The sequence below is a fragment of the Fusarium phalaenopsidis genome, assembly GCF_050370095.1.
Source record: "Fusarium phalaenopsidis strain FUZ10S chromosome Unknown contig_32302, whole genome shotgun sequence".
Taxonomy (NCBI): Eukaryota; Fungi; Ascomycota; class Sordariomycetes; order Hypocreales; family Nectriaceae; genus Fusarium; species Fusarium phalaenopsidis.
In genome coordinates, this window is record NW_028145405.1 from 3,392,019 (window position 1) to 3,416,459 (window position 24,441).

The following is a 24,441-nucleotide window of genomic DNA, read 5'->3' on the forward strand; positions in this document are numbered from 1 at the left end:
ATCGTCTTAATCGAGCATCGCTTAAGCAAAAGCTTGGCCTCTATTCCACTATTCCATGCCAAGCCTAGTCTGAGGGAGCCCATCGATTCACCATGCAGATCACATTCACGATGGGATGAAAATTTTGACTAGACGCCGGCTTTCTCGGAGGACATGTTTCTCACGAGGACTAAACTTGAGTAAATCGGGCATGTTTGCGAAAGTAGAGGCTTTGGAATCAGATCGTGCTATTAAGCATGACGGCATCTTATCCATCCGATACAAGACACTCTCTGTTTCACCATAAGCTGAGCATGATGGATGCCCATAAAGTTTCAGAGGCAAAACATCTTCTGACTCTATGAACTATTTCCTGGGCAAACAATCACGCGCTGTGACATCCCACGACCTGCCATCCATTCATACTGTCTCCAGATCTCGATGCCCGTATGCAAGAGGGAACTCCACACCGCGCAAAATGAGTCCCAAACAAGCGCCCCTGACGGGAACCAACATTAGCCCAGCCATCCCGAGCACCAAACACCAGCCACGGCGCGGCAGATCGAAGCCAATTCACCAGACACCACGATCGCCTAACGTCCCAATAATCTGCCTTGCAAGGTGTGGCTTAAGCGCGGATGTCCCACCTGCCGATCGCACTGGGAGCCGAGCTAGCCGGGGTCGGTTTGTGCCATTTTTGGGCCGTCGCGCCTCAATTACTCGCCAATCTGGTAGGGGTGGCAGGTGGGTTCCGTGGCGCTTCCCTGTGCCACAGGGCAATGCGCGTCTCAGCCCAGTGCACGGGCCTGATTCGGAGCCCTCCTGAACCTGGAAACATTGTTTCCTTGGTCAAGTTTGATTGAAAGTATTATCAGAGAAACATTTAAAGAACAATCAAGCATAAACAGATTTTTTTTAAGCGCCACGTCACTAGAATAATAAAGCAGGAAATATTTTTACCATTATGATATTTAAAGAGATTTTTAAGTTGCCCAGTGAGTTAAAAAATTCAGAAACATCACAGCGGACAATGCAGCCAAAACAGTCCCATGTATTTTTTGTCCCACAGGGAAGCCACTTTTTCGCGCTTGACAGCACAGACCCAGGGGAGGCCCCCGCCACCTCTTCTCGTCTGACTGGCCAGAACAGACGCTGTGCATAAGCGCAAGCAGGTACAAGCGACGTGCATGCGGCTCCACTTACCTGACACATCCGCAGCCAACATGGCGCATCCCTTTTCACTCACCTCTTTTGATCTCCCCTCCACTACACCACGCTCGAGGCTCAACTTGCATCTCCAACAACAGCCTCCCTCCCTCTCCTCCCATACCGACGCCTCAGGGAGGAGCATGCGCGGGCTACACATTCTTGTGTGTGGGTCCTCCGGCTGCCGCAACTCTTGCTAGATGCCCCAATGGTCCGACTCTCCCTCTTCCGCCTGCCCACCAAGCTTCGGCGAAGGGTTAGGCGCAACCGCATGGCGACTCTCATCGCCCTCGTCGTCCTCGTAGGCCTCCTGTTCTTTCCTTTCTATTCGGCATACTGCATCTACAAGCCTCCGCGCTTCCTCATCGGCTGGCTGCGCAGGAAATATCCCGACGTTCTATTCGAGGAGACGACCGACCAAAAGATCATCGCTCTATCCATCGACGATGCGCCCTCCGCACATACGGACGAGATTATGCAGGTTCTGCAGGAGAACGATGCACACGCCACCTTCTTTGTCATAGGGTCCCAGGTCGAGGGTCGCAAGGATAAACTGGTCAAGCTGGTCAAGAATGGCCACGAGCTGGGCAACCATGCCATGCACGATGAGCCATCGAGGTCACTCAGCAATGAGCAGCTACTGAAGGAGGTTCACATGGTCAAGGAGATGCTGACAGAGGCGTATGCGGCCAATGGAAAGATCCTCGACAACAACTACTTCCGTCCAGGCTCGGGCCTATTCAATTGGCGAATGCGCGATGTGCTGGGAAACCAGGGCTTTCGCATAACGCTGGGGAGTGTTTACCCACACGACCCTCAGATTCCTTACCCAGAAACCAACGCCAAACACATCTTGAGCATGGCTCATCCAGGTGCTATTATCATCTGCCACGATAGAAGGTCGTGGACACTGCCCATGCTGCGTATCGTTCTTCCCGAGCTTAAGCGGCAGGGGTACAAGATTGTCACCATCACAGAGCTCGTGAAATCTGTGTCGTCACAGAACCTAAGACAGTGAGATGTTGTCTGCTGAGAGACTTATCTGACTTTGAATAAAGCATAATGATGTGGGGGTTTAGTATATAGAAGAAGGCTGTACAGAAGATTGCGGCGATATGCATGGAACACCCGGAGTTGTTAATGGAGGAGGCAGCATTTCATGGATTTTGTTTGTATATGGACAATGGGATTATGGCGTACTCAAAGAATAATCTCTAATGACCCATCTTGTTGGATGAGTTTTGCAATCTTGTATCTGGGGGAAGTCAGCCTAGAGTTTGTTAGCACACCTATTTCAAGATTGGATGAGGAACACAAACGTAAACTCCAATGTGCCCGTGACAGTTGCACGGCACCCATCAATATACCTCCTGACTAGACCTGCCAAGTCCTCATCAGGCCCTGCCATCTGAAGTAGTCTTTCTGCTGCCTCATCAAACTCCTTCACTGCCGTCTTCATCCTCTGCTCCAGTTGTGCCACGATCTCGTCCAGGCTTATCCCTGGCTCTACAAGCGCTGAAACAGCATTGATGACACAGTCAGTTCGCAGTTCCTTCTTGAGAGATAGCATATCGTTCAAGAGGCTGAGAAGGATGCACACCTGTAGCCACATCCGGCCGATCTCGGGCGCCGAGGCCAGAGCTGCCGGCAACGGCTCATCTGTGGCATACGGGACGAGACTACAGAGCATTGTGCCACCGATGGTAGCTAACCGCAGGTCCATATAGGAATTAAAATCGGGGATTCGACGTTCCAAGCGAAGCTTTTGCTCAGCTGCACACGCGGTGACGAAGGCCCGGATCTCGTAGTGTAAGCGGCGACGTTGGTCGACCGGTGCTGTCTCGCAGAAGCGTGACCCAAACACTTGAAACACGCGGTTGATAGGATCGTCCTCATACGCTGGCTCTTCAACATGCGTATTCGTCCCATCAATTCCCAAAGCCCTCCGAATCATATCAAGCGTCTGACGTCTCCATCGTTCAGCCCGAGCAAAGTCGGCAGCCAGGCCCCCCTCGTTGGCATCCACGGCGTCGTCCCAGCAAACCAGCCAAGCCGTGTACAGCGCCAGGGCCACGAGCTGTGTCTTGCGAGCCTGGGGGTACAAGAAAGCTGTCAGTCGGGAGATTCCGTCCCGCTTCCGGCTGGCGACGAGCGGATACGTCACTGCCATGTGGCCGATGGCGTTGTCGACAATGGGCGCAATGTGCCCGTGGTGGCGGTTGAGATGGGCACGCGGCCATGAGCGGAAGACGGCTCTGAGGTCTGGTATTCTGAGGGTCTGGCCGCGGAGGGCGGCCACTATGGCTGCTTGGCTGAGGCGGCTTGCCTTCATTGTGAGAGCTGCAGGCTGGCTTGTCGAGGTGGTTTGGAGGAGGGAAATGGGTCGTGTTCCAGCCCTACGTGTAAGATGACCAAGATCACGAATCATACCAAGAGCGATGAGGAATTGCAAGTCGAGTTGAGTTCAATATTCTGCGCCATCGAATTACAATCGCCTCTATTCAAGAGAGCGGTTTATCCCGTAAACTCTCATCAGGCTCTTGACCACAATTGCGCCTCGTTCTCGAAGGAGACGAGAACACCATCCATCATTCCCTAACAGCACCACCCGGGTTGTCGGGACCCATTCCTCTGTTCAAGCCCCTAGCCTTAAATAAACTCGTTTCGAATTTTCGATACCAAAAAAGTTTAAACGGAAAAAGGAGGCGTCTTCTTTTTCGAAGAATCCAAACGCCGTGGCTGACGAAAAAAAATCCACAGGTTTGAATTCCAGTCCATGACCCTTTTTTTTCCGACAACGGGTGACGACGACGACTCCTCTTTGAAACCGCTTAATAGCACCAGCCTCATATTGGTTTAATTTGAGTGCCGGTTTCTAGTAAACGAGACGTGTTTCCGATCCTGCAGTGTTCCTTGCGGGATGACAAGGGGGGGTAAGGGAGGGCGGACGAAGGATCTATTTGCAGATGCACCGCATAACATCTCCTGAGTGATAGGCCGTTTCAAGGTGTTTCATGGCACAAATGCAGGTTGGCACAGTAATCAATGAATGGATCATGAGCAGTCCTGCACAATTCGGGAATCGGCAACGAGAGAAAGTAAAGTCAAGTGAAATGAAATGAAATTCTGCCGTGTATGGCGTGAGAGAGAGAGCGGTACTGTATCCACATCATAAGATACACAATCATGAACAAGTCGGTCGATCAAAAAAATCGATCAAAAAAGAAAAAAGGTATTCCCATTCCCATTCCCGTTTCAACGCCCATCGCCGACTCCAGCCAGGGAATAGTGCCTAGCCACGCGTCGGTCACAATCAATGGTATTCCATCCATCGTTCCCAGTCCTTCCCTTCCTTTCCTTTCCTTTCCTCCAAAAGCCAACACATCAAAGGTAGACCAGACATAAAAAAAGGAAATTTTTCGAGAGAGTAAATGTCGCTGATTACAGCGCCCGAGTTATGTACCTTGCTCATCCATCCACCGTCGTCCTGCCCAGGACGTTTTGTTGTTGCGCCCCGCACCCTCTTCGTGGTCGTAAGATGTCTATCAAATATGTACAGCCGAATAGAGAAACCGGCATGCCGGTGGTGAATCATGGGTTGTCTAGATCCATAGGGGTGTTGTTGGCTTGACGTGTGACACCTCTGGGAAGAAGCTGGACAGGAGACTTTGAACATCGCCCAGGTAGTCTTCGGCGGTGAATTTGTGGAGGCCATTGGACTTGATGTATTTCAAATCCTCCTCGTCATCCTTGCTGTTTGATGTCTTGGCGCTGTACTCCTCGGCGAGCTCAGTCACCTGTGCTAGCTCTTGACCGAACGGGTGTGAGTCCTTGAGAGGAGTTCGCTGCTGGAAGGAGGGCGGAGGAGCAGGGGCGGCCACTGGCGCGGGCGCGGGCTTTGCTGCAGGCTTCTGGGTCTGGCCGGCAGAGGCGTAAGAGGCTGATGAGGCTCGGGTCGAGGTGGAGGATGATCGTGAGAAGGTGAAGCTGGCCTTTGTCGACACGGAGTGCTCAGAATCCTTGGACATGCGCGAGACGGATCGTTGACGGGCAATGGCCTCGTATGAGTTCTGCTTGGTGTGAGAGGGCGATCGCTTGGGGATGGCGGGAGCTTCAGCGATCTTGGGCAGCGCCACGACGGGCTTGTTGTCCGAGACCATGAAGTAGGTTGACAGGTGGTTCGGCTCGGGGCCAGGGCAATCCTCCACGGGTGAGACATCGGGGCTTGTCGGCGGTGTCGATTCGGCAGTCGAGGGCGCCTCGGAGTTGGAGTCTTCAGATCGGAGAGAAGACTTGCTGCGGAGGGCTTGCGGGATGTCGGGGGCGTTGTAGGAGAGCATGTTGGTGGTGTGAATGAGCTGGATGGGACCAGAGATCTTGTGGCGCAGGATCGGGAGGTGGTGTCGGTCGCGGGCCGAGTTGCTGCGCTGAGGCGACTTGGTCATGTCGGCAAGATCATGATGCCCACTGAGCTTGTTCTTGCGGGTGGTGAAGGCGCGAGAGAGCGACATTTTGAAAAATTTCGACTATTATTCCTTGAGTTGTCTTGTCTGTTGCGAAATTTGGCGGTTTGGCGGGCTATATGCAACTTGGAAGTGCTGGTGGTGAGGCGAGTTGCATCCAATGGTGAATTAATTTCGAGGCGTCTTGTGATGGAGGGATGCTCGAGCGTCGTTGCACTGACTCAAGACAGCAGAGACAGGCTACAATTTTGCAGTAAGTATTTGCCAGTAGGTGCCAGTTGAGTGATGTTTGCGAAAGAGTCGTGCGAGGGTGTATTTGGTTTGGTTTGTTGGATATGTAGTGAGACAAGGAGTCCAGTCCTTGAGCGTAAGAGTTCCAACTTCTAGAGCAGGATTGCGACGTCAAGTTGCGGGTTTCCGAAAAGGGAGAGTGGTTTAGCTTTAACACTGTCTTTGCAGTGATAGCAGCTGGTTTGCACTGGTTGTAAATGAACGTTCAACGTCGAAACGGTGTGTATCGGTCGGTATCCGGGAGGTTCGATCGATCCTGCGACGGGGATATACCGAGCACTGAAAAAGGTGGGCGAAACAAGTCGTCCAATGGGAGTGATAATGAGAGAATGATATAAATCAAGCGCACTGAGAGGCGGACACGACCGGAGAGAGTGGCGATCGTGAATCGGCGGACGCTTTCAAAAGAATCGAAGATACAAACGAGGCCTTTCGACGCAGCAAGGAGAGGCGATGCGTTTGGAGGATGGAAGGGAGAGAGGAAAAGAGAGGATCGAGGATCGAGTGTGGACGCGGGGACGGGGGGACGAAACAAAAGATATGGATCCTTTGCACCATTTCCTTTTTCAGTGTCGACGGAGGTGACTGCTCAGTGCTCAGTCGACTCAAGGCTTCACTCTCTCCCAACTTGCAACGGCCAGGCCGCCCCTTGGAGGATTTTATCCAGGGGCCCCTGTCCCTGTCCCCTGCTCGCATGCGAGCCCTCGTTGGCCGAAGTGCTTCCCACCCATGCCGGCGCCCCTGGCTAAGGCTCCGAGAAAGCAACACATCCTGGCTGCGCGCCAACGTGGGTTTTCCAAGGCGAGTGGAACAGACACAGGCCTCTGTCCAATGGCATGTTATCTCTCGCACCCTCCCTGGTCTCCGCTCCACTGAAGTGGCTTTCCGCCGGCTCCTCTTTCTCCTCCACCTAGGGCGAGAGGGAGAAAAGCCCGCGGCTGGCGCCAACAGAAAACCAGCTGATGTCTCTTTCCAGCTGTGAATGGCAAGACTGGTGGCCCGACTGGACTATTCAGTGCAGGGGCGGTATCTCTTTGTTTCTTTGTGCCACCCTCGGCAATGCGTCAGCTGTAAATCGTTGCAAAACAATGCATGTGTGTGTGTGTGCGTGTATCTAGAATCTATTGCCGTGGTAGACGCGCTTCGACTTACAGACTCAAAGACGGAAGCACAAGGACATGCACTGTACCATGCGGCCCATCGTAGTCCCACCGCGTCTTTTTCGTCCTTCTTTCCAGTTTTCTTCTTTTTGCCCCCCTCGTTGGGCTTGGCTTTGCTTTGTCCCCCCTCTCGCCATTTTGGGTCTGGTCCGTCCTCCCTAGGTTGGCTTTGTGCTGGGTTGTGCTGTGCAGATGCGGCCTTTTGTTCAACCCTCCCCTCCATCAACAACAGTCACGTTTTTTCGATGTTGGGGACGCGACTCCCCCACCAGGAACCCTACTCTCCCATTCACCGTTCAATACAACCCTCCAGCATCACGCACCAACTCTTGCACACAATCCACAATCCATCCCACCACTCACTGACTTGCACCGACCCGCGCGCTACGCCAACCCAACCAGTCGCCAACGTTGGAGCGGGCCTGAAGAAGGAACAAGAGTCCATCTACCGAGTCACATTCGTTGGCCCAAAATTACCAGGGATGGATGCAACCTGCAAGCACTCAACTGCAGTCGACGCCCAACTTCCTTTGACAGCTTGGCTCACCGGACGCAAGATGCACTGTACTGTAGGTTGACGCGGACGGGCGGTGATGAGTTGTCCTTGCTCTAGCCCAGCTGGCCAGCGCACAACCCTACGATACGCACCCGCAAACGTTTGTCTTTCCATGGACTGCGTCCTGATTTCTGCTTCCAGCGACCCACTAGCTGGCTTCTGGCCTGATCAAGCCCGCAACTCAATTACTGGCTAGAGATTTGAGCATGCCATCCCATCGTCTCCGGATGGGATGAACCGTCTGGGCTGTGTGCGCGGGCGCGTCTCCCGCCACGAAGCCACGCCGCGCCCCGATCATCTAGGATACCCCGTTCATTAAGGAACCCGGGTCCATTAGAACTCGCACCCAAGAACCAAGCAAGACGAACCGTGACATGGCCTCGTCAGGGAGAGATTGAGGCGTCCCTCAGGGCCGTCACGGCATAGGGCCTCTTCAGGCCGTGGTTGGCCCCTTCTCCAGCTGCTCGTCCACGTTCTCTCCACACTCGCTCAAGGCCCAGGTTCGCCGCCATCGGGGTCATGGCTGATCCCGCTCGAGAAACAGCCGTCCCTCGCTCATTGGATCCTTGTCTCAACGCCTCGAGCGCCCTTACCGTCCCTCCTGTTTCAGGCCCCTGGACACGTCCCCTTGTGCCTGCGCAAGCGGGCCCGGCTAGGCGACAGCTGGAGACCTGGGAAGCGATCCGGACGTGATGAGATGCAAGAACACGACTAAAGAGCCTGATAAACCAGTTCATCATCACTCGTCACTCATTAGACCTTGACGCCAACGCCTGCGCACTATTCGATGAACAACACAATGTCACATTACAGTTCCTCCCAACCCCCTGCTTCGCGCCCGTCTCCTTTGGGCAGGGATGCCTTAATATGAGAGGAGACAAGAGACCATCAGCCGGAGGAGGCCCCTGCTCATCCAGCTCGTGGTATTTTTGGGTTGGACGATCCTCCGCCGTCGATTAACGAACGTCAAGAAGGGTCACAGCTTCAACCGCCAAATTCAGTGAGTGTCTTGGAACCCATCATGCACCACCGTCATCCCAGCACGGCCATGCCATGCAGGTACCAGACCTTGGCACAAGCTCTCTCACTCTCATGATCTTGTGATGCAGCGCACAAGGACTCATTTGCAAGGCAAATTACACCACCTACTTTTGATAGTACAAGTGTCTGTGAGCGTACGATGCGTTGCGCCAAGTGCCACCGGCCTATTTCGTGCGCCTTTGACGCAATCGGGCCCGATCTTTAATGAGCCGACCCATCACAAGAGCATCATGATCAATTGCTCAATCACGGCACGGAACGGTCAGTTTGGCACGGCTTCTCAGTCTTGTGTGCATAGGTTCACTTGATTCAGCCTTGTCCTGCAGGGGCAAATCCTATGCTATGCGCTTCGCCCCGTTGACCCAAAACGGGCTGTGATGTTTGAGGATGTTGCTTTTCCGTTCCCGTTTGCCTAATCTATCTAGTCCACGTTGTATTCATCCAGTCCTCCCGCTGTGAAACAGTCCTTGTACGCCGGTGTGTTTCCTCCAAGCTCGTTGTTTATGGGAGCCCCCAATTGAGCAAGACATGGCTTCGATATGGGCCAGAGACATTGCCCATTAGGGTCGCCATAGGGGTCGAGTGAGACATGATTCCAATCCAGATCGGGGATATCGGTTTCTTCTCTTCCTGATTCACCTCTTCGGCATGGCCGGATTCTCGATTAATCCTCATCCATCGAATCATCCTCCTCCTTCTCATCTCCCTCATCGTCGCTCGAGCTGTCATCGTCCTTGTTCACGCCAACCAGGCGGTCCTCAGACTTGTCGCTCTGCTCCGGTACCCGCTGGGCAAAGGCCTTGCGCACCGACGCGTTGGTGCTGGTATCCCACACGTGCATTGTGCCCTTGCTGCCGGCGACGGCGAGACGGAACGCAACCTCCGGATCGGGAGCGAACGTGGTGGAAAAGACCTTTCCAACGTCGAGGTTGCGCGAGACCACGACCGACGGCCCAGTCGGCTGGATGTTCCACAGCTTGACTGTCTTGTCGGTCGAGCCGGTGGCCATGTACCCGGGGACCACGGGGTTGATGTCGAACGACGACACCGACTCGTCGTGGGCCTGCAGCGTCCAGACCGCCTTGGTATGCGTCGGGTCGGACGGCGCATTTCGGATGTCGTGGTAGTGGATGACACCGTTCTCGGTCGAGACGAAGAAGAAGTTGGGGTCGTGGGGATCCCACCGCACGTTCTCGACGTCGCTCTCGACTCCCCATCGGGGTGCCTTTGCGTCCGGCGCGCGCATGTCGGCTGCCACCACGGTGCGATCGTAGCTACCGCTCAGCAAAACGGTCGCCTCGGTCGCGTGCCACGCCAGGGAGCACACCTTGTCAGTGTGGTAGGTGTACGACTTGGCGCACTTTGTGGTGTTGAGATCCCACAGCTTGACCGTCTTGTCGGCCGAGGCAGAGGCCAGCAGGTTGCGGTGCTGTCGGTTGGCGGCCAGCGAGAGGACCGCGTCGACGTGGAACTGGTCATTGACCTTCTTGGACTTCTTCTTCTTCTTCTTGAGCTTCTTCTCCTCCTCAGGGTTGCCTCCCTGGCCGAGGATGGCGTTGGGGTACATGCAGTCGATGGTGTCAAGGTCCCAGATCTCGATATCCGGGTCCATGGTACCGACCGCTACAAAGTTACCCGTCGCATCCTTCTCCGCGTCGGGCTTGTTAACGGGCATGTCAAACCACTCGACGCACAGCGGGATGGCGGGGAGCATGATGTCGTGGTGCACGTAGAGGTTGTCGGCGGCATCCTCGTAGACATAGACCTCGAGGTGAGCCATCTCATCTTCCACCTTGGCTGACACAATCAGGTTGTCCGTCGCCAGGACCTGGAGGTCTTCCCGGTCCTCTTCCTCGTCCAGCTTGTCGGCGTCGATTGTAATGTAGGGGTCCTCCTTATTCGACTCGTAGTAGGCAAGCGACTTGATGTTGCCAAACATGCTCATGCCCTCGCCTTGGCCGGGCTTGTCTTCGTCGTCGTCGTCGTCGTCATAGTGTTCCAGGTCATACTCCTTCAAGTCATCGTCGTTAATGTCAATCCTAGACGTATCTGTTAGTCTGCCGTATCATCAGCCGTCTCTCAAGCTACATACTTTGTCTTCTCCGCCGGCTTATCGTCATCATCCTTCATGTCTGCATCCTCCTCCTTCTCCTTGGCACCATCTTTGGCAGCACTCTCCTGCGCCTCCTCCAGGTCCTCTTGGGCGTCGTCGAGCTGGAGCTTTGCGAGCTCCGCTATCCGCTCAAACTCGGCCTCGTCGAGTGTGTACTTCTTGGGGAAGGGCGCAGCAAAACCCCTGGGGACCCATTGCGAGGCTGTGATCATGGACGACATCTTGACTGTCGGGGTATCTCTGATGGTCTTGATGAAGCCCAGTTGCGGTGCAAAGGTGGACGCTCCAGATAAATTTCCTCCAAAAATTTCTTGGTGGGGTTTATCGATAAGGATTTTGAAAATCCGCTTGGGCTCTATGGAGGTTGAGTTACATTGGTCAAGTACCTACAAGTAGCCCGGCAGTTGCTGAAATTCATTAACTGCCGTCTGGATGGGCTCACGAGCTCAGCTTATTCTGTGTTTACTTTACTTTAAGATCACTCGGTAATGTCAACGATGTTCAACTTCCTTGCTCTGAACATACGACCTAAGGTGTGTATTGTTCGTTGTCATCCAGATCTCAGCGACGAAAAGTGCTATGAGGCTTCACCACTTAGTAGGAAACAATATTATCTGAATACCTTAACCACCCCAAGAAAGCACCATAATCACATATTGCTCAAGCATCAACTGTTATGCAAGGCTGGGCATCCCCCATCCAAGTTGTATATCCCGACTATAGTGTGGAAGTACAGGGTATTTAGATCGCATTTCCTACTTGCAATTATTTCGACCAACTGAGCTATTGATCGTTATTATACTATGCGCGCATTTGACTAGTCATAAAAATAGATAGTTACAGATATATAAATATACAGAATTCTGATATCCATGAGGAAGGGAACTCGATTCATACCCTCTATGAGATGGATGTCCCAGTGCACGTGACATCTGTCTTATCTTATCTCACCACCTAGGCAGCTTGATTGTTTTCTGGTTACGAGATTCGTCTTCTAGACTGTCCGGTCAACAACGCAAAACTTCACCACCGCTAAAATGGCCGACGATCGAGAATACGACGGATACAATCCCAATCCAAAGAGGCGCCGGCTGGATTCCGCGCGCCCACACCCGCATCAAAGGTTTCAAAATGGATCGTCTCGCGGCTCAACCCCTCGAGCGCAGTCGCGGTACGCGCCTACACCTCCTCGGGAGCCTGAAGGACCAGCACCAACCGAAGAAGACTCGTTAGTACTGGATCGCGACTGGTATGGAGGTGATGAATTTGGAGGCCACACGTTTGGAGATGATACCCATAACCCCTTTGGCTCTTATGAGTCAACATGGGAGACACAACGACAAGAATCAGTACAGCACGAAAAGATGTCGAGCCGGTTCGACGCCCGACGGGAACAGAGACAGCGGGAAAATGATGCGTGGGAGACGAATCGAATGCTCCAGTCAGGTGTTGCGCAACGACGAGACGTGGCAGCCGATTTCGACGACGACGAGACAACCCGAGTCCATTTGCTGGTGCATGATCTGCGACCGCCATTCTTGGACGGTAGGACGATTTTCACCAAGCAGCTTGAACCAATCCCTGCGGTAAAGGACCCTCAGAGTCACATGGCTGTATTCAGTCGAAAGGGCAGCAAGGTAGTCAAGGAAGCACGGCAGCAACGAGAGCGACAGCGACAGGCCAAGGAAGCTACAAGCATGACCGGCACGACACTGGGAAACATCATGGGGGCGAAGGACGAGGATGGCGACTCTGCGTTACCGGTACCGGCTGAGGATGATGTCGACCACAGTGAGCGCAAGGGCAACAAGTTCAGCGAGCACATGAAGAAATCAGACGGCGCAAGTAACTTCAGCCAGAGCAAGACATTACGGGAGCAGCGGGAATACCTTCCTGCCTTTGCAGTTCGCGAGGATCTCCTTCGCGTCATTAGGGAGAATCAGGTGGTCATCTGCGTGGGTGAAACGGGTTCGGGCAAGACGACACAGTTGACCCAGTTTCTCCACGAGGACGGATACGGAAGCACTGGCATGATCGGATGCACACAACCACGACGAGTTGCGGCAATGAGTGTGGCGAAACGAGTGGCTGAAGAGATGGAGGTGAAGCTCGGAAGCACCGTCGGTTATGCGATTCGTTTCGAAGACTGCACCAGCAAGGAGACGGTCATCAAGTACATGACAGACGGTGTTCTCCTTCGAGAGTCCCTCAACGAACCCGACCTGGACAGATACTCGTGCGTCATCATGGATGAGGCGCACGAGCGTGCGCTGAACACGGATATCCTGATGGGTCTGTTTAAGAAGATTCTCCAACGGCGTCGCGATTTGAAGCTCATTGTCACCTCTGCCACAATGAACTCGAAGCGTTTCTCTGACTTCTTCGGGGGTGCCCCCGAGTTTATCATCCCCGGTCGAACGTTTCCTGTTGATGTCATGTTCCATCGGTCTCCGGTGGAGGATTACGTCGACCAAGCTGTCCACCAGGTACTGTCGATTCACGTCTCCATGGGCCCTGGTGACATCTTGGTTTTCATGACGGGTCAGGAAGATATTGAAATTACCTGCGAGCTGATCCAGAAACGACTGGATGCGCTCAATGATCCGCCCAAGCTCAGCATCCTGCCCATTTACAGTCAGATGCCAGCAGATCTCCAGGCTAAGATTTTCGACAAGGCTGCGCCCGGTGTACGCAAGTGTATCGTTGCCACCAACATTGCCGAGACAAGTTTGACGGTTGATGGCATCAAGTACGTGGTGGATGCTGGTTACTCCAAGATGAAAGTCTACAACCCCAAGATTGGTATGGATACCCTCCAGATCACACCAATCTCGCAGGCGAATGCCTCGCAGCGTTCGGGTCGTGCTGGTCGAACTGGGCCTGGAAAGGCGTTTCGACTATTCACGGAGAAGGAGTTCAAGGAAGACCTCTACTTGCAAACGATTCCTGAAATCCAGCGCACCAACCTTGCCAACACAGTCCTGATGCTCAAGTCACTAGGTGTCAAAGACCTCTTGGACTTTGACTTTATGGACCCCCCTCCCCAGGATACCATCACGACCTCGATGTTTGATCTCTGGGCCCTTGGAGCCTTGGACAATCTTGGCGAGCTCACAGAACTAGGGAAGAAGATGAGCGCTTTCCCTATGGATCCATCTCTGTCCAAGCTGCTTATTACAGCAGAAGAGTATGGCTGCAGTGAGGAGATGATCACGATCGTGTCCATGCTCTCAGTCCCCAACGTCTTCTATCGACCCAAGGAGAGACAGGATGAGGCTGATGCTGCCCGTGAAAAGTTTTGGGTGCATGAGTCTGATCATTTGACGTACCTCCAAGTGTACACGAATTGGAAGGCCAATGGTTATTCAGATGGCTGGTGTGTCAAGCACTTTTTGCACCCCAAGTCGTTGAGGCGAGCCAAGGAGATTCGCGAGCAGCTCTTGGATATCATTCGAATGCAGAAGATGGAACTGACGAGCTGCGGGATGGATTGGGATATTGTCCGGAAGTGCATCTGCTCTGGATATTATCATCAGGCCGCCAAGTACAAGGGTTCAGGGGAGTACATCAACCTACGGACGAACCTTGGAGTGCAATTACATCCTACGAGTGCCCTCTACGCCGGACACCCGCCCGATTACGTCGTATATCACGAGTTGATCCTCACCTCCAAAGTTTATGTGTCAACGGTTACGGCGGTGGACCCGCATTGGCTGGCTGACCTGGGGGGCGTCTTCTACTCGGTCAAGGAGAAGGGATACTCGGTGAGAGAGAAGCGAATAACCGAGGTCGAGTTCAACCGGAAGATGGAGATTGAGGCCAAGATGGCTGACGATAAGCGGAAAGAGGAGGACCGGAAGCACGCAGAGGAGGAGCGGTCTCAGAAGAAGAAGAAGATTGGCTCAGACGGGAAGAAATTTGTGACTCAAGGAGCTGTGAAGAAGCCCGTCATTAAGAGGCGGGGGAGAGGGTTTTAGCGATGGGTATCATATAGCATTAGAATATAATTGAACATGAGCCAGCATTCTGGATTAGGCAAACTTGGTGTACCTTGGTATTGGCTTGTTTCCTAGGTAATGCCTTGCTTCTTCTCAGTGCTCATTTCTCGTAGGATGGTGTTGTTTCTGCTTTTAGGCATTGAGTCTTGTTTCCTCAGCGTGTAACATCAAAACTGTCTTCTCCCTCAACAATTTCCCGATCTTCTTTTACGACCTTGGTCACTCTGGCGTGTCTGGGCCCATAATCCACATCCTTGAGGAACTTGGTTAGGATATCTTCGGTGGCCTGGGCCTCGCCCTCGACCTGCTCAAGCCGTCAGTACTACCGCACATGATCGAACGCAGTGTTTAGGTTCACCGTATTATCCCGCGTATTTCGACACCATCCCGTAACCCCATACTCTCGAGCCTTCTTCCGCGTAAAGTATCTGCTCTTGGTTAGATATGCCGCTCTCGGAACGTCTCAGTGGGACAGAGCTTCGTACCGGAAGCCGACACCTGGTGACGTCAGTTGAGGGCTCTGGAATGATACGGGACAAACATGCCTTGGACAGTTCCGTGAACGACAAAGTATACCTTGAGGTATGTCAGTGATGGGCCTGTACAGCTGAGAATGAGATTGCATACCCGCTTCGTCATGGTTGCGGTTTGGTGTACAAGGTAAGTCGTCACGTTTGCTAGGAGCTGCAAGTGTAGAGATGTAGGGATGGAGGGGCAGGTGTGTTACACAGCAACTACAGTGCGTGCATTAAACGATCTTGCATAAATAATAGCTACACTTTATAGAAGATCTAGACCTAGAGTTGCCGTGGCTTTTAATGTCATCCAACCTTGCTCAACCCAAGGCAAGCTTGTCTTAGACACTGTGGCGGGTAATTTGCGGGTCCCCGATAAGATAAGGTTTTGGCTAGTTGATGTCACCAGCCAAATGTCACCCAGAGCAGATCAATCCATCCCCAGCTCCTTTGAACGACGAACAAACAAACCATTCACACACACCATCGCAAGCAAGCCGGTAGTCGTCCATGGATACTTCTCCGACTGCAGAAGCGGCGCCGGAGCCGATACGGTTCCGCGCCGGCAAGAAACGAAAGGCTTACCGCCAGCGCACCGAAGACCAAGATCAAGACTCTGCAGACACTCCAAAGTCTCCCGCCAGCGCGACCGCTACGGCACCCGAGGATACAGCAGCGCAGAAAGATACAGATGAAGATGACGGAGATGCTTCTGTCGCCGCGGCGCTTCGGCTGCGAAACGCGCGGAGAGGTCGACTTGGCGGCGTCGCCTTTCGCAACTCGAACCGACCGGACGACGAGATCAACGACGAGCGCGCTCTTGTGCCCCGAGAGTCAGATGAGGCCTCACACGACGCCGTACTAAACAGCGTCGCGAATCGATTCACCCACCAGACGGGAATGCTGGCCGACCTCAACGACAAGCACATGTACGTCTGACCCCTCGGGCACCGCACCTCCCACCACGCACAACTAATCATTCAAGGATGGAGTACATAGAATCCCGGCTGTCTAATCGCGCGAGTGGGAACACATCCCAGAGCAAATCATCCTCCGCACCTAGATCCGACGCTGCGCCGCATGCGACATCCGCGCCACCAAAGGAGACCAGCGGCCGCGAGGTCATGCAGGGCCACCTGATGGAGATTGATCTCGGCGACGATGTGCGGGACCGCAACGTGGCCAGGACGGAGCGCATAACGCAGGGCGGCGGCGGCGCCCAAGAAGACGTTCCGCAGGGGCGCCGCGCAAAGAAGCCTAGGCTTGGGAGGGACGGCAAGCCGTGGCGCCCGCGAAACCGTCGTGGCAGCGACGCCATAAAGCGAGATCAGCTCGTTGAAGAAGTCCTCCGTGAAACTCGGCGTACGTTGATATTCCCTGAACTCATACATGAAAGATGGTCTAACAATTCACCAGTGGACGTGTACGAAATGCCCGATCAGGCCAACAAGGCCTCCGAAGTTGAACAGGACGGTGCGGCCGATGACCGACTGGCCGAAGAGTTCCGCCAACAGTTCCTTGAGGACGTGGCTCAGAGACAATTGCGGAAGAAGAAGCCCACCAACCAACCTGCACGACCTGGGTCCGAGGATGTCCTCAAGGGGCCCAAGCTGGGTGGCAGTCGCAATGTTCGGGCACAAATGAGGGATCTATTACTCAAGAAGGAGAAGGAAGGCAAGAAGTAAAGTCAATGGGGCGTTCTCATCCTTGCTCTACAGGTGTTTTCGGTTTGTCATATGGGTACATGCATTGGGTTGGCTTGGCTTGGGTATCACGTACACATTATCATGCATCAATAGAATATATACGACTGTTCACAACTTGATTCGACACAGGGCCTTTAATGATTCGAGTTCCCTTGTTCGTATTGACTACCTAGTCTGTAATGATCGATGTTATATCCTTCTGTCGACCCAGAAACCTAACCAATGGGTGAATCATGGAGATATTTCCAATATCCATCCATGTTCCCCAAGTTGAAACCAAAAACTCCTTTACCCAACCCATTGTAGCAAAAAAAGAAATATCCCGAGAGGGCAGAAGCAGCGCCCTATATAAAAAGGAATGGAAAGTCATTTGGCACAGGCGGTGCCAGGGGAGACCATGATTCGCCGTCTTGATCATGTGCAGGCCTATCTGCTCCCGTCATATGCCCTAACGCCGCATCAATGTGAAAGAAGCCTCATGAATCCCCTAAATGGTAACTTAATGAAGAGTAAGAAGAAGAAGAAAAAAAGAAAAAGAAATAGTAATTCTCAAGGAATCACTCATCTAATGTCGAGCTGGAAAGGCTTGAACCGTCCGCCGATTGTAGCGCAGCGGGGACACTTCCTTCGTGCTCCATGCTCGGCCATGAGCACCTCAACACAAGTCGGGCAGAGGCCGCAGATACACTCAGTGCATGCATATGAGTCCTTGAGCAGGGAGAAGCCCTGACAAGCGGCACAATAAATCTGAATGTTCTGGGCCGAGTATGTCGGTGAAGAATCGGAAAGCCCCCGGGACCCAATGTGAAAGTTTTCGCCACTCTCACCACTCTCAACAGATGGGAATGGCTCTACAGCATCTTGGCCATAAGATGGAGGTGTGAGAGCCTGTTGGAGAGGTGAGGCTTGGTAGTTGCCAGGTTGGAATTGCGTTTGGTGGGGAAATGGCGGCAAAGATGCCCTGTGCATTGAGACCGGAGACTGTGGGACCTGTTGAATGGTTAGTAACGCTATCAGGCAGGGTAAATTGGGGTCTGGACATACAGGAGTTCGATCTTCATCAATATCTCCAGCAGCAGAGGCAGCCTGATCAGCTGCGTCGATGAGATCTTCCCATCTTTTCCCGAAATCTGTAGAGGGTTCGACAGAAATGGCTTTTCTATCATTCCCTGGTCTGTATCGCTCTTCATTCTGGATTCTCCGCAGCCAATCAGTTGCGGAGCCTCTCGAATTCTTCTTTTTATGGTGAGCCTCCCTTCCTCGCTTTGTTACTGACTGCTTGCGGGGACGGCTAGGGCCAAGGGGGCGTTGAAGGGGTGGAAGGGTTGATGATCTCCCGGGAGGTGAGTTTGCGAGGATAGATGGAAGAAAGTCGCGCTGCCTGTTGGACTTGGCGGAGGAATAAGGGTCGCTGGTGATATCGTGGTTTGAGAGGTTGAGAGGGGGCAATTCAATTGACGTTCGCGGCCTTCGCCGAGCATCCATATCTGAATAATATTCCTGTTCATCATTAGCCCTGGTCGTCGATGCCTCTGTTATCGATAGGCGGCGGGGTAGCTCAACTTACACTATCGAAATCCATGTCCCGCTCACTTTTGACGCCATGCAGCTCAGCCAGGGCGGCTGCTGCACTGGCAGTGCCAAGCATAGGACCAGACGGAGGTCCAGCACCGCTGAGGTCCTCCACACGGCGGGGAGTTCCTGGGTTGCTAGACTCGTCACGGTGATAATTGTGTCGCTCGTGAAAGCCTTGAAGGTGGTCAACGGGCGGGGGCAAGCCGGGCTGAGAGTGGGACAAACCCTGAGCTGTTGGAGCTGAGGTCTGATCGGGATGGCGACGCTCCGACGGTGGGGTATTGATCATTAGTAGGAAGCTCTCTTCGGTCGCCGGAAGCTTGGAAATGTAGTGTTCGGGGTGTGCTCGACGGATATGTTCCTGCATTGAACGATATCTCTTTTCCTATATTTGGGCATTCAAGGTCAGATGAGGGACGTTCCCGAGAAACATGAGACGCTCTCCAGCTCAGTACACTGGCGAGGTAGGGTGGTGAGACATGACGAAAAGGTCGGGTGGGTGCAGGTTCGGGAGACCAAGCCCAGACGCAGGGACAAAGAAAAGGAAAGCCAGACGTGGGAAACTTACCCCGATACACCTCTTGCGACAGCTGGAGCCATCTTGATTTCGAAGGGGGCAGACCACTTCATTGTTAGAGTCTGTAATTGAGAAAGAGGACGTTAAGGAAGATCGAGGCGGCATCTTGACCCCACCATGCGCAATGGCTTGCTGGCGGGGGTTGTGTAGCGATAAGATGCTGGCGATGAAGCTGTATTTGTAGATGCGATAATTTCAATTGACGGTAATGAAGCTGTAAAAGCTAGGGACATTTCAAGGCGCAGCTCGTTAAAAGCGAGATGAGCTGCCCTTGAGCATGAGCAAGCTTGCTACAGGAACCGTTTCGGAATCGGTCCAATTATGCGGCGGTAGTGGCGTATGCGATTGCGAGGGTCGAGCGAAGTTGCGATTGATACGTCGTTGAAGCTAAGCAATAGAATCGATTCGAGTTAAAATGCTGTAAAACGTTGTTGAAGCGTCGAGAATCGACGAGGGCAGCAAAAAGTTCGAGAGAAGACGGGTGATCCGTCGAGAGGAGGGTGGGTGAATAGCAAGGAAGGAGGTACGGAGGGGAAGGAAGAGAGGTAAGGTAGGTAAAGTATGGAGTGGGAAAGGAAAGAGGATCGGAGGATGGAGCTTTAGGAGGTAGAAAAAAAAAGACGGAAGGTGGGAGGCAAAAGATGCTTTTGGGTAAAGCGTGTGAGAACAGGTGAGTAATAAGAGCGAACAAGAAGGCAAGAGCAAAGGAGTGAGTGCAAGAGGCAGACAGACAAAGGGTGTGTGTCGGCGAGTGTGTGGTGTGTGGTGCCGAGCTGAGCTCTGTTCTCTTACACAAGCAAGAACAAGAGCTTTTCGGTGCTCCAGACGTTTCACTCGCTCGTCCACACTCACACACCAGACACAAAGATCACTCACGGACCAGATGACCAAGCTTGGAGTGAGAAACACACAGACGGACTCCGACCGAGGAAGGGAAAAAATTACATCCAGCAAGAGAGGGAAAAAAATCTTGCGGGAGGGCGTGTGGGCAACGGATCCAGGCCGGTACCGAAGTGTGCTCCCGCACAGCAACAATAACTGCAGGCGATAAAACCTCGACGACCTCGACAAGGGCACCACAACCACAGCCTGAGCCTGAGCGAGCTCTCCCATGCCTTCTTCAACTACCAGACCTCCGCCTCCACCACTGGCGATCTCAGCTGCCTCGAACGACTTATCGCCCGGGACCAATGGCGTCAGGACGTAGCTCCGGGGGTGCGGGTACGGGAGCTGTCTAGCAGTCTTCTAGGCCCATGCGAGAAGCAAAAAACCTCTGCCACTCTTTCCCTGCCCTCTGTCTGGCTGCAGGCTGGGCGCCAGAATGGGACGGAGTTTGACGGACTGGGACTTGACTGGGGCAGGCAAGCTTTCAATCTTGCAATCCTCCAGGCCTTTGAGAAAGCTGCTGCAGCAGGGTCCGGAAGAGCCTGCTTCGTCCAGTAGCAGAGCGCAACACCAAAGCAGGTATCAGCAAGCATCAGCAGCTCGAGAAGGGCATGGCCCAAGCGCCTGCGCGGGCAAATCAATTGGCTCCCATTGCAATGACTCGGGAGGGGTGGTGGCAGCAGTGGAGAGGGGGGTGGCTGGCGGTGGAGCTTCCTGTCTGGACGGATGGAGGTTGAGAAGCAGAGCAGACGTCCCTTGGCTGTTTGTGTCCAGACGTTGCTGTGCTGCAGGCCCCGAGAAGCTCCCCCAAGAGCCAGGAAGCAGGGGAGCAAGCTCCATTCGAGGTGGAGCTGGTCCCTTGTTCAGGTTTGTTCAAGGTCCCCTTCTCTTGGTCCATAGCCAGAGCTTGCTTGCAAGAGATGCGATCGGTGGAGGCAGAGCTAACCACCACAGCACAGTACCAAGGCAAAAGTCTCGAGCCAGTCAATCAGCAGCTGAACTGGGTCGCGGATCACGTCCCCCTGCGATGCCAATGCCAGAATCAATACCTACACCCGGCCGGCCGGCCTCGTCGACACCATCGGCTTGCGACAGGTACCTAGCATGTCGCAAGAAAAGGCCCGGCGCCTCCAAGGTTGGCCATGTCTGGAGAACAGCCAGGGTCGGCGGGGCCGAAACCCAAGGTCAACTGCCACTCACGGATCCTGTTCCTAAGCCAACTCCGGACGTGGTTATCACATGTACACGACGAGTACCTCTGCATGACTCTCGCCACGAACTGGTCCACGGGACCATAGCTACACAATGCTGTTGGAAGCTGGAGCTCAAGCCCTGGGCGACTAGACTTGAGCTGGAATCTCAGAGGCCGATGTGGCGTTTGGAATGCGACGGTTCGCAGCTGTGGACATGGAGAGATTCGATGTGAGAGTCGTTGCCCCCCACAGGCAGAAGAATATTGAATCATGTCCTGCTTTAAGGGGTATGCAGCTCCTTCTTTTTTTTTCTTTCGAGAAAGGGGATGATGGAATTTTCTTTTTCGATTTGGTGGTGGAGGGTAGCTGGCGAGAGGGGGCAAGCTTCGAGAAGCTCTATTCATTGGAGAAGAGCTGATGCGCAGTAGAGCGATTGGGGCACGAGTCTTGCCCACAGCCCAGGCTGGAGCCCTTGTCACCACAGTCTCGGGTCTTGTGAGACGGTGACATCACCGGCCAGGGGAGCGGGCAGCTCCTCGCCCTACGAGTACGGAACCGGCATTGCTGAAGGTGCAGGACGGGCGTGCGCAGAGCCAGACAAGTGAAGGGTCCTCCCCCTCGCTTCCATTATTATTCGACTTGGGCAAAGCTGCAAAGCGCTACACCCTTCTCATCGGGTCGTTCGCCTCCTAGGAAGGCGGTGAGCTGATGTCCGAAACGTCCAAAATCATGTGGCGATAGAGTGGACAAGAATTTACTCCTGTCCATCACGTCAAAACTGTCGCTTGACTCGAGCGAGGCAGCCAGCCAGCTGCAGGTCCGGTTGAAAGCGCACGAACGAGCTTGAGGGACGCCAGTGACAAGGCATGGCATGCTGCTAGGGGAGTCGCCTGGGACAAAGGGACCGGGAATGGCAGCGAGTGTCGCAAGACTCGAAGGATGAAGCGCACACATCCAACCCAAGACCGCGGAACCGAGGTCGCGCCCACGATAAGTCCGGCTTTATTTTCGAGGCCCTCAGGGCGGTGACCCCGCGCCGCAACCACCGGCCACTGCGAATCTCACCCCAGCGGCAATCGTCGACGGTACCTCAGATGCTCAGCTCCATGACAGACATGTTCACTGTCGCGCCCTCGCTCTCGACTTCGGAGGTACCTTCCGGGCCTGGAGCCGTAAGCCTGTCACAGTCAGCAAGCAACTGCTGAAGCTCGCCGACAGCTCAGGGCTGATGTGCTTCCTGGCAGAGTCACAAACCGGGTACGGAAGCTCCCAGCTGCCAGAGAAGGGGTGGGAATATCCAGTGGGAGAGGTGGGAGTGCGTGTGGGGGCCAACTGGGGGGGAGATGGATGAAGCGCGCCGGGCGAGCAACAAATAACGACTGGCGGCAACGTCTTTTTTTCTTTTCTCCAGGGTAGCCAGCCTTTTGGCTGTCCTGGGCTTCCCTTTCAGATGGATGAGCAACGTCTTGAGTCTCGAAATTATACATATCAGGTCTGCCAATCTTCAGAATTGGACTCAGATGCCTGTCGAGAGCTTCCCCGCGTGGCCCACGCCGCTTCCCAGGAAACAACCGGGTTAGCCCTTCGACTTGGACTGCGTTGGCGAAGAGAGGGAATAAAAAGGCTCGTTGTCGGGTCGCAATCCATAGGCGGGCGGAGCTTGGGGCAACTTGGGTTCGATCCCATGACCACCAAAAAAACAAAAACCTTGGACGGACATCCATGCTCGACAGAGGGTAGAGTCAATAGGCTGCTTCCTGTTCGCGCCTTCGAGGCCCAAATCTCCACCTCTTGCTTGGCTCTACTGGATGGTTACCATGCTATTGCCGCGATAGCCACGTTGTGTCCGAGGTTCCAGAACCCTTGAAGGCATGGGTGTGCCCATTGAACAATTTCCAGTTAGTCAACTTTGAGCTCAACTGGCCGTCTGTAAGACAATGGAGCACGGAACGCCGGTCGTCCATGACTGAAAAGCCATGGGTTTGGCGAGACGATGTTTTTTACTTTCCTTGTTTCTTTACCGAAGATTATCAATCTTACCAGCACGAGGTTGAGAACGACATTCCCTTCCCTCAATCATCAAGTCTAGACATCGTTATGTTTCTTATCGATCTGAGCAGCCGCGAGACTCGGCCGACCTTCAATACCTAACCCACCACCAGTTATTCGAGCGTCGAAATCGTGGAAATAATCATCCGCTACCCTTACCACTTGAGCATGTTATCAGAAAAGAAGCGGATGCCACCATCATTTTATGCGACCGACCGACACATAGCCCAGCACCAAGCTCGCGTCGGTCGCTCATCACTCCACCGATAAGCACTGCAGAAATGTGAGTGGGCATACAATAGCATCCGCTGTCAAAACGACATGTTGGAACAGAAGAATGCGACTTCGCGGATTTGTGCCACACGCCTCATCGGCCATCTCCTTCTGCTACCTTTTCTACACAGACTAACTGGTGTGTTCCATGACCTGGACCACACCAGACGATCCAATGCAACTATCAGATGATGGTCGAGCCTGGGCTCTCTGTTGGGTCGTCTTGGAAGTCTAGACCTCCAACGACGAGCCAGGCCAATCGGCGCTGATCTCCAAGCAGACGATCCGAATGGCTTCTCTGAGAGGTCCATTCTGCGACCCCGAAATCACACATGTACCGATCACAACTTTGTCGTATCCCAATCGATATAGGCATGTTCGCATGTTTTGGAAAGCCAATGACCCTTACAGGTTACTTGAAAGCCCCCGATCGACATAGAGCCACCAACACAAGCTTCTTGGAAGCTTCCAAGATGCAGATCATCAACCCCAGCAGATTGTCGGCTGGAGCATCTCGTCATGAAAACTCGGTCAATATATCTATTTAGTGGCGTTGCTCCCCACAATCGACGTCAAACTGTTGAACCGTGCGGTCCAGGGGTCATTGCTATTCTTCTTGCGTTCGCCTGGGATGTCTGATTGGAGACTAGGAACCGAACCTCCTAAGCCCTTTTGTATAGGACTGATAGATGATTGCGCTGAGAGGCGTATGAGTTGATCAGACAGTTGACACGTTGCTGCCTGCCACGGCAATGGTCACCTGGTGGAATGCCTCACTGCTACATTTATTGCCAGTAGGATTTTCACACTCGTTGAGCCGACTTCGCACGATTAAATCAAGGAACAAGGCATTCGTGCAAC

At 53.6% G+C, this 24,441-nt stretch overlaps 7 protein-coding genes across 7 annotated transcripts; 3 read left to right on the forward strand and 4 right to left on the reverse strand.

The window, feature by feature from the left end:
• Nucleotides 1-1,456: 1,456 nt before the first annotated feature.
• Nucleotides 1,457-2,203, forward strand: LRP88_08420 (chitin deacetylase family protein; the record flags this gene model as incomplete). The annotated part of the gene is made up of 1 exon (XM_083244926.1): nucleotides 1,457-2,203. The coding sequence occupies one exon, from the start codon at nucleotides 1,457-1,459 to the stop codon at nucleotides 2,201-2,203; it is 747 nt and encodes a 248-aa protein (XP_083099420.1).
• A 276-nt stretch (nucleotides 2,204-2,479) lies between these two features.
• On the reverse strand, nucleotides 2,480-3,517 carry LRP88_08421 (isoprenoid synthase domain-containing protein; the record flags this gene model as incomplete). Its single annotated transcript, XM_083244927.1, has 1 exon — nucleotides 2,480-3,517. One exon carries the CDS (start codon nucleotides 3,515-3,517, stop codon nucleotides 2,480-2,482), a length of 1,038 nt encoding a protein of 345 aa, XP_083099421.1.
• Nucleotides 3,518-4,787: 1,270 nt separating this feature from the next.
• On the reverse strand, nucleotides 4,788-5,696 carry LRP88_08422 (uncharacterized protein; the record flags this gene model as incomplete). The annotated part of the gene is made up of 1 exon (XM_083244928.1): nucleotides 4,788-5,696. The coding sequence occupies one exon, from the start codon at nucleotides 5,694-5,696 to the stop codon at nucleotides 4,788-4,790; it is 909 nt and encodes a 302-aa protein (XP_083099422.1).
• A 3,664-nt stretch (nucleotides 5,697-9,360) lies between these two features.
• On the reverse strand, nucleotides 9,361-11,030 carry LRP88_08423 (rRNA-processing protein PWP1; the record flags this gene model as incomplete). The annotated part of the gene is made up of 2 exons (XM_083244929.1): nucleotides 9,361-10,735; nucleotides 10,789-11,030. The coding sequence occupies 2 exons, from the start codon at nucleotides 11,028-11,030 to the stop codon at nucleotides 9,361-9,363; spliced, it is 1,617 nt and encodes a 538-aa protein (XP_083099423.1).
• Nucleotides 11,031-11,846: 816 nt separating this feature from the next.
• LRP88_08424 (uncharacterized protein) lies at nucleotides 11,847-14,786 on the forward strand (the record flags this gene model as incomplete). The annotated part of the gene is made up of 1 exon (XM_083244930.1): nucleotides 11,847-14,786. The coding sequence occupies one exon, from the start codon at nucleotides 11,847-11,849 to the stop codon at nucleotides 14,784-14,786; it is 2,940 nt and encodes a 979-aa protein (XP_083099424.1).
• A 1,046-nt stretch (nucleotides 14,787-15,832) lies between these two features.
• LRP88_08425 (uncharacterized protein) lies at nucleotides 15,833-17,007 on the forward strand (the record flags this gene model as incomplete). Its single annotated transcript, XM_083244931.1, has 3 exons — nucleotides 15,833-16,251; nucleotides 16,308-16,684; nucleotides 16,739-17,007. 3 exons carry the CDS (start codon nucleotides 15,833-15,835, stop codon nucleotides 17,005-17,007), a joined length of 1,065 nt encoding a protein of 354 aa, XP_083099425.1.
• Nucleotides 17,008-17,589: 582 nt separating this feature from the next.
• Nucleotides 17,590-19,285, reverse strand: LRP88_08426 (uncharacterized protein; the record flags this gene model as incomplete). Its single annotated transcript, XM_083244932.1, has 4 exons — nucleotides 17,590-18,018; nucleotides 18,073-18,528; nucleotides 18,596-18,988; nucleotides 19,172-19,285. 4 exons carry the CDS (start codon nucleotides 19,283-19,285, stop codon nucleotides 17,590-17,592), a joined length of 1,392 nt encoding a protein of 463 aa, XP_083099426.1.
• Nucleotides 19,286-24,441: the final 5,156 nt, after the last annotated feature.